The sequence below is a fragment of the Microtus pennsylvanicus genome, chromosome X (assembly GCF_037038515.1).
Source record: "Microtus pennsylvanicus isolate mMicPen1 chromosome X, mMicPen1.hap1, whole genome shotgun sequence".
NCBI classification, from domain to species: domain Eukaryota; kingdom Metazoa; phylum Chordata; class Mammalia; order Rodentia; family Cricetidae; genus Microtus; species Microtus pennsylvanicus.
In genome coordinates, this window is record NC_134601.1 from 4,837,296 (window position 1) to 4,853,104 (window position 15,809).

Here is a 15,809-nt window from a genome sequence, read left to right on the forward strand (position 1 = left end):
GGCAAGCAGCTGAGCCACAACCCTAGCCCACGGTGCTTTATAAACCTATCACTTCTATATTCCATGGAATGGTGGAGCAGGAATGATTGAAATGATCATTTTTCTAAATACACAGAAAATGAACACAGTACCAAATATTGCTGTCTTTGCTATTAGATAGGAAGCAGGTAACCACAAAATGCAAATGTGTGCTGTGACAGGCTTGCAGCACAGGAGCACCCCACTTAAGGGGAAGCAGCTGTGGGCTCCTGTGGGCTCGGCTTTTTTCTTTTAGGCCATCAACCAGCTCCCAAATCATGACACAGAGGCTTGTTAGTTATAAATGCTTGCCCTAGATTAGCCTCATTTCTGGATAGCTTTTTTTTTCCACTTAGCCTGTTTCTCTTTATTGACCTTTTTGCATCGGGACTTATTACCTTTCTTTCTTCTGTATATATCACTTGCACTGTTTCTCCACATCTGGCTGGCTGGCATCTGCCCAGCTTCTTGGTCTGGGCATGTCCCTCCTCCTCCTTCTCTCATTCTTCCCTTCTCCCTTCTCAAAGCTAGATATTTTTTTCCTTCTATTTATCCTCTCTCTGCCAGCTAGCCCTGCCTAGTCTTCCTTTCTTTGCCCAGCTGCTGGCATTAAGCTCTTTTTTAGCCCAATCAGGTGCCTTGGGCAGAGAAGGTGAAACAAATGCCACACATCCTTACATTGTCAAACAAATATGGTGTAAACAAGAGTAACACATCTTTGCACAGTTAAAGTAATAACCCACAGCACGAACAGATGTAGCATATCTTTACATAGCTAAGATACTATTCTACAACACTCCTTGGCTTCCAGTGGGACCATGTTTTGCAGTGTATTCAACTATTGCCACGGGACGAGATGCACTATATTGGGACAAGATGCATTGTTCCTCCTTAGGCCTTTAAAGTGGGAAGGCACCTGGAACTAGGTATGACTATTGTTCTGTTCTTGTTGTGGTATGGTGGTTAACTCTGGAACTAGTCAGAATTTTAATCCAGGCTCCATAATCTGTCGACTTTATAACTGTGAACAAATCATTTAACCTCACGGTGTCCACATCTGGAAAGTGGGGAGGGTGAAAGTATTGTGTTTTCAGGGTTGATGATGACGCAACAAGAAGGTCAACAGAAAGTCCCAGCAGACTCTGCTCTCCCAGACTGATCATCAAACGAAGCCCATGGTGAAGCACGGAATAGCGGTCTGCATTCAGCAGCTGAAGTGTCTACAGTCAAGGATCCCACTTGGAAGCTCTGACATACCGAGAAGCCTTGCCCATGAAGTGGGACAAAGAGGGCTCTGAATGTGAAGTGAAATGAAATCAAACACAAAATACACAACAGGAAAAAAGTGGGAGAACGATAGAGTTCTGTGAGGGAGGGAGAGATGGAGGGAAACAAGGAGGAAGGGCAGGAGAGAGAGCGCAAGGAGCCATGTGAGGCAATACACGTCTGTGAATATGTAACTCTAGCATTAGGGCAGCTGAGACTGAACAGTAACAAGTTAAAGACCAGCTTCAGGCAACACTTGAGTTATCTAAAACCAGTTTGAGGCACATACTGAGAAATCATCTTTAAAAATTGTCACTTTTGGGTATTGAAAGCAGTTCTCTTACACAATGGAGCACTACACAGCAGAAAAAAATAATGACATCTTGAATTTTGCAGGAAAATGGATGGAGCTAGAAAACATCATTTTGAGTGAGGTAACCCAGATACAGAAAGACAATTATCACATGTACTCACTCATAAGTGGTTTTTAACCGTAAAGCAAAGAAAAGCAGCCTACAAATCACAATTTCAGAGAACTTAGACAACAATGAGGACTCTAAGAGACACATACATAGATCTAATCAACATGGGAAGTAGAAAAAGACAATATCTCCTGAGTAAATTGGGAGCATGGGGACCTTGGCGGAGGGTTGAAGGGGAGGGGAGAGGCAGGGAGGTAAGCAGAGAAAAATGTAGAGCTCAATAAAATTCAATAAAATTAAAACAAAATTGGCAGACCTCCACAAAGCCTATGGAGTACTAACCCAGACCCTCATGGGTTTGGCCTAGGATTTTATCCTTTAAAAAAAAGGAAAAAGAAAAGCAGTTCTCTAGATTTGACAATTGAGAGTTCGCTTCTCGACAGGAGATGTGGCTCATTCATAAAATGTTAGCATATCGTGCATGAGACCCTGTGTTCAATACCCAGTACCCCAGAAAACCTGGCATGGGAACACATGCCTGTAATCCAAGAAATCAGAGGTAGAGAAGGCGGGAGAATTAGAAGTTCGAGGTCATCCTGAGCCACATAGTACATTTGAGGCCAGCTTGATATACACAAGACCCTGTCTCAAAACAACCAACAAAACGGAGCACACTGAGGCCAGCACAGGGCTTGCCAGCTGATGTGCAAGCAGTGTCGAGACAGGTATCAAGGGCAGAAGAGGAATGTGGTATACAAGCACATGTCCAAGAGGTAGACCAGAACATAGACTCAGTCCCCTCCACCATGTACTACCTCATCATTCCACATCTCTGTACCTTTATTCATCTGTAAGGTGGAGACAACAGCAAGAAAGACCTGATCCGGTCATTTGAAGTTTGCAGGAACCGAAATACGTGAACCATTTAATAGAGTTCTTAGTGTGTGGGAGGCACAAAGTTAAATGTAACTATTCAAAGCAAGGAAAAAACAGTCAGGGAGCTCGAGCAGAAAGTTAATTTGCTATCTACAAAAATGTGGGCGCACAGAAGGGTGTTTCTGGTGAACTAATGGCTTCAAAGTCATTCATGGCAGTTGCGACCCAAATGTTAGGAAGTTGCTGCTATGACTACAGCCTGGCACTGTTACTGCTACAGAGTCGCCCACAAAGATTGAGCAGAGACACTACAGTGTAGACTAGAGACAGCACAGTGTATTGGGAACTTCCTGAAGACCAATAGAAGACAGACTTTGTCTAAATTATGCACCCCACATTCTTAGCATAACTGGAAATGTATGTGCACCTTCATCATATCCAGAACCCTTGCTGTGAGACTTTGGAAAAATATATGTTTGCCCTTATGTTTTTGGGGGGAAATGTGGGAATAGGAATAGACAGTGTGGAGCAGCAAACAGTATCCAATTCATCTTTCTCCTCTCCTCCCTCTGTGTGTATAGGGCATAGGCCAACATCAGGACCATTGCACAGCACTCATCCACCTTTTGGAGTTTTTTAAACTTTAGTTTTATTATTATGCTATGTGTACATTTATGATGAGCTGGAGAGATGACTCAGTGGTTAAGAGCACTGCCTGCTCTTCCCAATTCCCAGCAACCACATGGTGACTCACAGACATCTGTAATGAGATCTGGTGCCCTCTTGAGGAAGAGACCTGGTCAGTTGTCCTCAAGTTAGGCCATATGGACAAGTTCAACAGAACCACTGTATATACTGTTCATTCATGCTTCAGCATTTCTAGCACATAAATTACATTTTTTCCTTCACATTTATGAAGGTAGGGCATGCACATGCAGCATCACATGTATGGAGACATTAGAGGACAACTTTGTGGAGTTGGTTCTCTTCTTCCACCTTTATGTGTGTTCTGGGGATTGAACTCAAGCCGCTAAGCCTTCAAGGCCGGCACCTTTACTGGCTTAGCCATCTCTCCAGCCCCACCTTAGTGAGGTAGTCTCTTACCAGCCTGTAACTCAGTGAGCAGGCTAGGCTGGCTGGCCAGTGAGCCCCAAGAAGCAACCTGTCTTTGCCATTTCAGTTCTGGGGTTATAGGTACATGCCACCGTATCACCACTTTTACATGTGCTCTGGTGATCCAGCTCAGAGTCCCCTGTTTTCATGGCATCTACTGAGTTAACCTCCCCAGCCCCCAACTCAAACACTTCTCATCCTGACTGCTGACACCAGAGATCACGGGTGAAAATATCACAGATTGACAAACTGTTGTAAAACACAAAAAGGGATGAGTACATGGATAGGAAAATGATGGTATCTTTCTTAATGGTGGAAGGAAATTTGTGAGATGCACTTCAAGTGGTTTGTAAGCTGAGGCCAGAAGATGAAAGATAGAAAAGTTAAGGGAAGTTCTATGTCACCAGTAGGTGACATTTGCTCACTACTTTACACGGTTGATCACACTGTAAAATAGAACCTTAAGTGGAAAGGGAAGGTTGAGGGAAGGCTGATGCGAAAGGACTAGCTAAAATTTCCAACCTCAACCTACTCCTCACCATTTCTAAAAGAAAGGCAATCACTATGTTGAAGACATATCTGCATTCCCATACCCAATGCAGTACTGTTCACTGAGTCAAGATCTAGAATAACCTACACTGGCCATGATGCTGGGCGCCCTTGTAGTGATAGTTCATCTGTACTTTAATAAGTAAAGCTTGTCTAAAGGTTAGCATAAAGCAGTCACACTAGTCAGCCATACAGGCCAGGCAGTGGCTGCACACACCTTTAATCCCAGCAGCCACACTAGTTAGCCATAGGGGCTGGGCAGTGGTTGTGCACACCTTTAATCCCAGCGCCAGAGAGGACTATAAGGTGGGATGAGACAGGAACTCGCTCTCTTTCAGTCTGAAGATTTCATAGAGGTAAGAGCTCTCTAGTGACTTGGGGGCTTTCCTCTTCTGATTTCCAGGTTGAACCCCAATATCTGTCTCTGGGTAAGAATCTATGAATAGATAAATAGATAAAAATGTGGTAGATATACATACAATGGAATACCACTTTGCCCTCAAAAAGAAGAAACTAATTTGTAACAGCATTATGAACCTGGAGGGAATTGTGCTAGATGGAATAAGCCAGGCTTATTTATAAAGACAAACATCATGCATCTCAGTCTCATATATGGAATATAAAAACAGGAACTCTCAGAAGTAGAGTGTTCTAAAGAGGCTGCTTGTTTGTTCCCGGCTGCCTGGACCCGAAATAATCACACAGAAACTGTATTATTTACAACACTGCTTGGCCTATTAGCTCATGCATATTTCTAGCTCACTTTTATCTTAAATTAACCCATTTCTATTCTTATCTTAAATTAACCCATTTCTATTATTTATATTTTACCATGAGGCTCATGGCCTACTGGCAAGGTTCTGGCTTGTGACTTGCATCTTTCTCCTCTGGCGGCTCCATAGTGTCTCTGTGACTCTGCATTCAGTTTAGTTTTCCCCGCCTAGCTCTATTTTGCCCTATCACAGGCCAAGCCAGATTTTTTATTCATTAACCAACAAAAGCAACACATATATAGAAGAACCCCACACACCAGTAGAATGTAAAATAGGGGCTGACTAGGCCTGGGTGGAGAAAGAGAGAGGACATTGTTTTGATCAAAGTAGACAAAATTTCAGTAAAACAGGAAGAGTTCATCTGTGCATAATAAGTAACTATAGTTAATACTATTTGTATATTTCAAAAGAGTTAAAAAGCAAGGATTTTAAGTGTTCTCAGTACAGATATGGTAATATGTGAGGTGATAAATGATATGTTAAATTAGCCCCGACCATTGATAGTATGATGTATGTATGGATTGAAAGCTTACATCGTTGTCACCTGAAAGTGACACTTAAAAACTACCTTCCTAAACATCAACTGGTAGAAAAAGAATAAACTATTGGTCTTATTTATAAAGCACTGTTTATTCTTGTTTATTGAAAATTTTCATTTTAAAAGTCTTTAAAATAAAAACAAGTTTAGAAAATCTGAGCTCCTGTAAGAAGGGACATGACAGAGAAGAAACTGAAAGGCCTCTAAGGGCAGCGGTTTAATTACAGAGGAACAGGAACCCATTTATAGAGTATTGTAAACAACACAACTACTGAGACACAGCTGTCAGGTTAACATGGCTTCATTTCCTTTATATTATTTAGTGTGTAAGCGCGGGCAGCCCACTGCACAAGTTTCGTTATCCCAAGTACCAAGGGCCTCTCCTCAGAAGGGCGAAGTCCCCAAACATGCATATGTACACATCCTTTTGAGACCTTTCAATGTCCTAAGCAATCAGCTAAATTATTGGTAATCACTAAAGTTTAAAATGTGCACATGGATTGCAAACTATTGACTAAATACAGACAAAACACATGTGAACATCTGGATTGCTACTGTTGTTTCTTATTTTAAATTTTTACATGAAAGATGTCTCATAGAAATCGCAGGGCTTAGAAACAGGCCAGTCATTCTTAGAAACCCTCACTCACGCTGCTGAAGATGGCTGTGTGAACAAGCATCTGAGGGTGGACTTCAGGAATTCTCCATTTCCTGTGGATGCTATACTGCTGTTCATGTAGCAGGAGACAATGCCCTGTACCATGAAATCATGGAAACTGTGAGAGCCTCCATTCCAGAAAGCAAAGGACTCCTCAATAAGAATCTAGGCCTCGAGTTTGGTTTTGAAACAGCACTTACAGGCATGCACCACACATACATAGAAGACTTTGTTGGCTTTCAGTCTCTTTAAAGTGACTTTGCCATCTGTCCAAGTTGCCCCGCCATCTGAGGAGGTGGACAAGTTCTGCTCTGCCCCATCTTGTCACCTTGGACCATTTTGACTTGTGTTGAATTTAGGTGTACAGTCTTCTTCTGGGGCTCTCTTTTAAATCTCCTTTCTCACAGTTCAGATTTCTGGACTACTTACAAAGCCAATGGTTCGGCATTATGCCCAACTTGAGAAAACTAGTTTCAGACAATCTGCTGCACTAGCAAGCAGCCCAGCTGGTGATGGTGGGGCTTTCGCTCAGGATATACAAACTGGCTCATCGTACTCAAGGCCTACACCAAAGAGGGCAATGATGATTCTAACTTCTCACTGCAGAAACCGGGCCTCGATAAGACAGGGTGGAAGGTGTGTACATGGCGTCTTGTCACCCAGGTTGTTTAGAAAGAGGAAAAGGTTGTAGTATGAATAGTCAAAGTAAAGTCGCTGCTTGTTGTAGCTGACAAAATAAGCAAAGCGCGCCCGCACTAGTTACACACCACTGGGTATGGCTGCCTAAAAGCACAGGGGTGGGGTGGGGAGGTAGAAAACTTACGTAGAGGCAGAAGGCTGGGCTGTCAAGCTACGGTGCACTAGGAATAGCTGCTCTGCCCTGCTGCTAAGGGGGGATTGCCGGAAGCAGTTTGCTGATGGACAGTTGGAGTTCCTACCCCACTGACGGAAATGTACACCAGCGTAAAGGGAATGAGGACCCTACACTGTTCTTGGTCTTAACAGACAATGCAGGGCAATGATTGTTAAAGTATGGAAGGGAGCCACGTGACAATCCAGAAAGGTACAGCTGGAGCACTGGGCAAAGGCGTTCACTGTCACCTACTCTAGACGTAGCCTGGGAAGCTTTGCCTTCAGCGAATTAGGTAGTGAAGGACTGTTGGGCATAGCAAAGTATTGGGGGCACTTTATCACCACCCCAGGTTGCTTCCCCTGTTAAAACAAATATCAATCAACTGATAACCAAGTAACAAACACTCAAGCAATGAGAGAGAGAGAGAGGGAGAGAGGGAGAGGGAGAGAGAGAGAAAAACACAAAGAAAAAGCTGAAGGGCACAGTCAAATTCAGCTGGCTATTTCAACGAGTGCTCAGCTGCACAGTGACGGTTATGGGAGAATTGAGGTCTTGCTGCTGGTTTCAGCTCGAATGCACTCATCTGTTTGCTTCAACAGCTTCCGGACCAGTTTTTCTAGGTCCTTCCTCGACTTCAGTTCTTCTTCCAGGCATTGCTTCATTCTCTTATTCTCCTAGAAGGGAAAGAAGTTGTTGATCCCGGAGCCAAGACAGCCTTTCCCATGGCTTCTCCTCCTCCTCCTTCTCCTCTTTCTCCTCCTCTGCCTCCTCCTCTGCCTTCTCCCCCTCTTTCTCCTTCTCCTCATCCTTCACTCTATTTATTCTGAGACCAGGCTGTCTCTTGATTTTTCTGCCTATGAGTGAGCACCCTCCTACACTCCTCACTTAAATACAAGTGTTCCCTAAGACTGGATCTGCCCTGGTTCCACACTTTCTCGCCTAGGGTCACTTCTCTATCAGTACAAGTGTGTATTAAGGAGCTTCCCAAATATCTCTGGTGCCAGTTTCATCTTCTGAGTACCAAACTCACAGGACGATGTCAGGGTGGCCGGTCAATCTGGAGATTATGAGCCCTTTAAACTTACTATGTTCTAAAGGGCACTTAGTATCACCCCCCCCCCATCAACCCAAACCTCTTCTAGAGCTTCTGAATCTCTGAAAGGATGCCCACTATAGAAAGTCAGACACCCAGGGGCGAAGTTTCTCTATTGTCTCCTCTCCTCACTCCAGCACTGTGCCATCATGTACTGTAAATTCCAGCTCTAGCATGTCTCTTTCCATTTGCTTTACTTCTCACGGCCTCATTGGTCCACCTCACTTCAGGACCTTGCTGTGCCCTATCCCGAATTTGCTCAGAACTCCACAAGTGCTCCTCCAGGCTCTAGACTCTCCTCTTCCTTATCCTCCCCTTTGCCACAGGTACAATCAGCCTCATCACATAGGTGGAGTGATGGAGCCTAGGACCCCATCACCAGCAAATTCATCAACCACCCAAGACAGTTCTATTTTCCCTCTTCCCACCTCTCCTTCATTGCTCCATTCCTTGCTTTGCAGCCCAGGTTAGCAAATCCGCGACCTTCTTGCCTTATCCTTCCTGGTAGCTAGGATTACAGGCAGGTGCCCCCACACCTGGGCTTGCTTACATGTTTTTAAGATGTGAGGGAATGAGAAAGTAGTATCTACAAAGGGGAGTCTGCTGCACATATCAAAGCCAGGTGATTAAAGAAATAAAGCCCAACTGATATAAGTTGGGCTTATATCATATAAGTTCTACCCCAGTACCTTGCTCTTGGACTCTACCTGACACCAGTTCCCAGTGGGTGGCCAAGAAGCCAGAGAGATTCTGCTACCTGAGAAGATAACTTTAATGATGCATTACCTGCTTCAGTTCTTTGACCTCATCCTTCAAGGCGTACACAGTATCAACAAGGCTCCTAAAACATACAGAGAACATTCAGAGATGGATGGCTGGTACCGAAGTGCTGATAAATGAGCAAGCCAGAACTCTACATATGTACAGCTACGGGTATCAGAGGGGTTTCTAGCTGATGGGGACTATCCCTGTCTGACTGATGTACATTCTTTCTCTTCAACGGGTAAAAGCTCTCGTCACACAAGCCCATTTCAACACCACGCTACAGCGCCGTTTCTATACTACGCATTTCCTTCCCCACGCAGCTCCAGCTTGAGTGGCCAGAAAACAGCAGGTAACAGCCATAAAATTTATCTTTTTTTTTCAATTTGAGGGTATAACTGACAAATAAAAACTGTACACATTTAAAGTATACAACACGATGCTTTGAGGAGTTTGTCTTACGAAATGTTGCCCCAAGTGAAGCTATTAACACAGCCCTCACCAGATGTGGTTGCGTCTACTGTTTGAGTTGTGTCTTTTGAGAGCACTGGAAATCTATGTTCTTAGTCAATGTTAAGAATAAAAGGCATTATTGTCAACTTTAGTCATTAGGCTGCGTATTTATTCGATAGACTAAAACCTACTTATCATCTTATATAATTAAACTTTGTAGGTTTCTTTTACGCACATCACCTACTTTTTCTCCCCCCACAAGCCTCTGAAAACCATTGCTCCACTTTCTGATCCCATGAGTTCAACTTTTTAAGATTCCCATCCTAAGCTTTGATGGCCATTGCTTTACAGTAGGAGCAAGTAGTACTTACTATATAATGAGCGGGATCAGAAAACCCCGGGTGCGCTGCGATAGCCACCCAGTATTATCCTTCCTGTTTAGCTAACCCCACATGACAGAGACTCGGGACATTAAAAATAATAAAGTTTTAAAATGATAAAGTTTCCTGGATAGCTGTGGGATTTTTTTTTTTACCTCCAATTGTTTCTCGTTAAGGAATTTAAAGATCTAGGTTTTAGATGAGGGTGTTTTACATTTAACTTTCATTGTTGATGTATGTGTTCATGTGCATGTGAGTGCAGACCCTCAGGGAGGACAGAAGAGGGAAAGAGCTTCCCTGGTGCTGGAGTCCCAAGCAGTTGTGAGCTGCTCAGCATAGGCCTTGGGAACTAAACTGGACCCTCCTAAAGATCAGTCAGTGCTCGTAACTGCTGAGCCGTCTCTCCAGGCCCTGGTTTTGATCCTGCCTCTTACTATTACTCTGCCCTTGTATAATCAGTTTCTTTCTCATTTCGTCTTAGCCATTGCTTTCTTTACATGTAAAATGGAGACAATACTACCTTCCTTGAAGCCTTCACCAGGTTATTATGATTACTGTATCAATAATAATGTTCTTAATAACAACAATTAGTAATTAGTATACTTGCTATTAATTTTTGAGTGCCAACCTTTATAGCTACTTTATTTGATTACTCGACAGCTCAGAACATATTTTACAGATGAGGAAACCACATCTGGAGAACTGGAAGAACTGGCCCAGGATGACACTGGCGATACATAGCAAACAGAGCAGAGCTGGGACTTTGGCCTGTTCTCTTGAACCCAAGTGCTTTACCCGCGTACAGCATATGTGAAAACACATCCACAATGGCAAGCACTGGGAGAGGCGGGGCCAATGCAAATTCAGCCCTGACCTCACAAATGACTCAAGCATATGGGAATGAGTTCTTGGCCACTCTGTGCTTCTTAATGAGCTGGGAGGTATTTAAGCTGACCGCACCTCCATGTAAGTCACACTCATAATTGTGAAAGGTGGGCCGTAGACACAGTTCCCCAGAACCTAAGTTTTTTTCATCTTTGAAAGTGATGCCTTCTTCACCAGATTGTTTTGGGACTTTACAAGAGATCAGCTGTGAGAAACGTGGCCCCTGACTAGAAAGATGTGAGCAGCAATGCTGTGGGCAGGAGGATGCCAGCTAAGGCCTTCCTGGGTACCTCCAGATACACCATGTGGATTGGAGATCTCCAGTACTGGGAAGCTGCTTACTCCACAGGGAAGCAGGAGGCTTCTAGACCTCCGTTTCTGTTGCCTTTCCTCCTGCCCTCTTGGGGCTCCCAACTGCATGCTCAGCAGAGAAGGCCCTTTTTGTGAAGGAAGAGGAAGAGAACGATGGGGACAAGAAAGAAAGGGAGAGTAGGAAGAAGAAGGAAGAGGGAAGAGAAAGAAGGGCCCTTTGAGGAAGGATCTGTGTGCTGGCTAGTTTTATGTCAACTTGGCATCGCTATAGTCATCTTGGAAGAGGAAGCTTCAATTGAGGAAATGCCCCAACTAGATTGGCCTGTGGGCAAGTCTGTAGGGCATTTTTTTAAAAATTAGTGAGTGATGTGGAAAGGCCTAGCCCATTGTGGGTGATGCCATCCCTGGGCTGGTGGTCCTGAGTTCTATAAGAAAGCAGGCTGAGCAAGCTATGAGGAGCAAGCCAGTAAGCAGCACCCCTCCATGGCCTCTGTATCACCTCCTGCCTCCAGGATGTTTGAATTCCTGTCCTGATTTCCCTCAGTGCTGGAGTTTGACCCGAGACTTGTAAGCTTAACTGAGCACTGTTCTTGCTGCAGCTGTTCATGGTTACGGTGTTTCATCATAGCAACAGAAGCCCTAAGACGGCCTGCCACACCGACTCGCAGGCCCCAGATATGTCAAGAAAGGGGTCACTTTCTCTACTTACTTTTCTTCGATGATGGTCTGCCCGTTACTTCTGGTTTCTTCAATAATGAGTTTCTCTTCCTCAGGGAGTAGCACTTGTGGGACAGAATCTTTCCGAGTGCCTGTAAGTGAAGATGCATAGAGAGGGGGTGGGGAGCGGTTAGCCAAGGCTGCCGTAGTCCTTGCCACTGCTGCTGCAGCAACTTTCTTCAGACCCTGCAGTCAGAAGGCAGTCAAGCCACTCTTCAATTTTCCTGACAGGGAGAACTCGAAATGGCCAAATGATGTCTCATATTCTTCAGGAAGGGGGACTGATGTGCTAAGACCTCCCCAGAGTAAAGAAGTGACCACTGGTCACCCCATCTCTGCATTCCTCCAGGAGCCGCACACCACGTCCCATGATCAGGGAGGGAGACTTCAGTAAAGACTGGGCCGGGAGAGGCGCTACTCTGGGCTACGACACGCTGAAAGGGCTTCTGAAGCAGCACTCACTCCTTCTGGAGCCCTCTAGGGAAATGCAGAGTGGCAGTGAGCTATTCTTGACCGTGGGGAGAGCGGACCTGGGAGATCATCATAGCAGCAACAAAACTCACGTCTCCTCATTGCTCTCTGCCCACACTGTCTCTACAGCCTGGGGCAGAAGATGGGACGGGTAGTTTCAACCTCTCCACCGCTCAATTTAGAGCCTGTCTCTCTGAGCTCAAGAACTTAATCTTTGGTCTGCCTGGGTCACTGGCCTGTTCTGTTTTAGAACAACATCCTTCAGAGGTGCATGCATTCACTGTTCCTATTTGATAACTCCCATCTTCCCAGAGGTGAGATGTCTCCATGTTCAGTGAATAGCTCTTCGCAGTGTTTAATTAGTATGCAGAAGACAAATGGATGGATGGATGAATGGATACGGAATGTCAAGATGAGTTGGTTCTAGGGAAACAGGACATTTGACCAGGGTGAAATGGAGGGCCATGGTGAGGCTAATGTGCCTACATCTGAACGTCAAGCATGGCATTAGATACTTCCCACAAGTACAAGGGAGGGGAGGGAGGAGGAACAAAACTGTGCATCTTTAGGTCAGGTCACATGCCTGAGCTTTCACCTCTAAGTACTAGGATGGACTCTACATCTAGGAAAATCAGTGGTCCAGAGGTGAGGTAAGGCTGGGTTTCCTTTGAGGGATGCTCCTCTGTTGTCGCCTCATCCCTGCCTTCACCCTAGCTTCCACAATAAAAACTTCTCTCTTTCATCTCCCAGCTCATCAAAACTTGCTATTAAGGACTGAGCATGCCAGAAACCACAGGCAGATTACTGTCCCTGCTCGTGGTGAAATGTATTGATTTCCACATCAAATGCTCTCCTCTTGTGACAGCCGGTGAGACGTGCTCCCTTCAAAGAGTGTGTCAAGGCAGTCTCCTAAGAAAGCCCTCTCATATCAAGTAAGCAGTTGGGCAGTAGCTGTGAAAAATACAGCACTCTGGGACATTTGGTCCTGATGCAAATATGAGAGACTTTCTAAAGGGTGTCCTATATCTATAGTCAATGGGACTTGGACTGGAAGAGACACAAGGACTCGCCAGAAGGTAGCATCTAGCTCTCAGGGCGTCACCTGAAAACTGTAGGGAAACACATTCACCTAACAGCTCCTCGAGACACTTTAGACATTTTGAAGAGCCTCAGGTGTGCAACTACATTTCCAGATTTTCAGAGCAGCTTTGAAACCCAAGTCTGGTGAAGCATCCTTCCCTTCAATACATAGCTGATGAAAGATAGTATTTTGACTTCCTTTTCAATTCTGCCTATAAGATGAGATTAGCATCAGTTCGCAGACACAGGAACTCTCTGGGGTCTTTAATTCCTAACTAGTGCTGGCGAAGGTATCTGGGTAGATCAAAAGAGAGTGACTTTTTTAAAAGTCCTTTTCATTTCTCTCACCTCCAGCTTTTTTCCTCTTACATCTCTCTGTGTCTCTGGGTGAAAAGCACCAGTGCGTAAACAAAGCCCCAGTAGCTAAAAGCAGCTTATCTGGAAGATTAGCCCCGCGCCTCTGCTCTGCCCTGAGCCACATGCTTTTTCCACACCCTGCAACTGAGCTGCACCGAGGCTCTTTTATGCCCCCTAAGAGACAGTGAACAGCAAAGAAGAAACCCCGTTCATAAGTGAAAGCAGTGTGGGGAATTCTACTGGAACCATTATTACCTTGTTGAAAACTGGCGCTGGTGCAGTAGGCTTCAATCACCTTAAGAATCTGAGCGTCCTCTTCCAGAGCAGCTGTACCTGTCAAATTGAATCAGTAATGACTTCTCACAGATATATGACCCCGGACACTCAAAATGATGCTGTGCCCATCACTGCCAAAGACTCGCAATGTTTCTGAAAGGCAGGCAAACATCTGTTCAAGCCTCCCGGGACAAAAGAGTGATACCACCAGTAACCCCGAGAGCTCGAGAACTCAGGAGCAGGGGCTACTCCTGAAGTTCAGAACTCTAAATTAGTGGGGGTTCTATCAGTCATCTCTTGAAGGCTAAAATTACAGCACTGGGGCTCGGAGTTGGCTTCAGCACTCATCCAGTATACCAACGACCATCCTGGCGACTACACTTCAAGGCTTGCCTTCTTTAAGAGCGTTGCCCTATTAACCCCGCTTATCTTCTCAACCAGCCAGCGTATCATTAGTTCTCTCCCCCCCCCCATCTCAGTCTTTAAATGCTCAGATGGCAATGCTCCACTAATAAGGTTAGTTGTGGATAGGACTGGGGTTGCAGGAATTGGAGTTCAGCAAATATTTACTTTTAATCTGACATTATATTATTTATAATACATTATATTATTATATTATGACAGGGTCTCATGTAACCCAGGCTGAAGATAAACGTGAACTTCTGTTGCTGCTACCTTCACCTCCCAAGTGGGGTTTACAGGAACATGCCGCCCGTGCCTGGCATATGTGGCTCTCTGTGCTTGCAACGCAAGTACTCTGTAAACTGAACTATGCCCCTAGCCACAGCAAAGATTGATCCAGGCTAGACTTGCAGCTGGTACATGCAATGCTGCTGCATCACTGACTCCTTGTTCACAATTTTAGAGCCAAATACAGGCCAATCACTTGACTGACTTTATCAACTCTCTAGATAAAGCACCCTTTCCGAATGTCATCAGACTGACTCCGGGATCATCTGAGAACATCCCTGAACACTAGACTGCCAGAAGGAGTTCTGTCCTCCAGTCCATTTAGTCTATTTGTTCAGAAAATATCTCAGACATCAGAAACTTAAAGGGAAAAATATGTCCATAGCAAATGGGCCCCATGGGGGGGGGCTAAACCAGGTGGAGTGAAGTGTCCTGCAGCAGGAAAACGGTAGAGTCATCTGGAAGGGCAGCGGGGGACAGCTTATTCAGAAGTCTTAGAAGTAACCAAATTTTCCACATATTTTTATAACAGCTGATGCCAAGAACAAACTGCTCTAATTATCTGCTTTTAAAAAAATTCTCATGTTTGTGTTCACGCATAAATAACTTGGCAAACGTACGGAACACTTACTTTTCCTAATCACGTAGTCTTCCTCAGAGGCTTTTCTCTCCGTCTTTCTTTTGTGAAGAAACTTCTTCATTGTCTTGGGGCTCTTACTAGATTCCTGTAAGGATAACAGTTTCTCTGTGAATTAACATTCTCTCCCAAATAGAAATGAAAATAGAGCCAATAAAATGAGTCCGAATGCATCTCTCATCGCGATAGCATCCATTAGGAAAGTGTCAGAATTTTAGATTACACACACTAAAAATGGCTTCAATAAACTTGAAAAGGTTCAACAAAGCACAGGCAATCACATTCCACTCTCAGTTGCCATAGGAATGAGAATAAGAATGAAGAAGGATGCAGATTGTGCAGGAGGGTCAGTGCCTTTAGGGTACCATCTGCAGCAAGAGTAATGGAATTTCAACCCCAGAAGAGTACCAGAATTCCTAACTTGGTTGATGTTCCCCATGGATGATTTGAAGATGTAACTACTGTCAGAACATGTGTCTCTGTTCTAAGAGTTTAAAACTATTTGAGCAAATTTTGTTTAATGCAGTCCAACAAAGAAAACTAGAATTCCTGTCAGTTGGATGGGAAAATTAAGGTGGAGAGTCTACGTTATTCTCTCAGAGAGGAGAATTTCATGAAGGGTTTTCTGAC

The 15,809-nt window shown here is 44.5% G+C and overlaps 1 protein-coding gene across 13 annotated transcripts in view; it reads right to left on the bottom strand.

Moving 5' to 3' along the window:
* Window positions 1-5,628: 5,628 nt before the first annotated feature.
* The window catches only part of Arhgef6 (Rac/Cdc42 guanine nucleotide exchange factor 6), a 127,918-nt gene continuing 117,737 nt past the window's right edge, over window positions 5,629-15,809 (bottom strand). For all 13 annotated transcript variants that reach the window (XM_075958941.1, XM_075958940.1, XM_075958939.1 and 10 more), the window contains 5 exons: window positions 15,174-15,267; window positions 13,832-13,909; window positions 11,661-11,760; window positions 8,946-9,000; window positions 5,629-7,740 (listed from right to left, as the gene is read on the bottom strand). In XM_075958941.1, coding sequence (XP_075815056.1) covers window positions 7,600-7,740; window positions 8,946-9,000; window positions 11,661-11,760; window positions 13,832-13,909; window positions 15,174-15,267 — 468 coding nt within the window. In that variant the 3' untranslated portion in view covers window positions 5,629-7,599. The remainder of the gene's footprint in view (window positions 7,741-8,945; window positions 9,001-11,660; window positions 11,761-13,831; window positions 13,910-15,173; window positions 15,268-15,809) is intronic.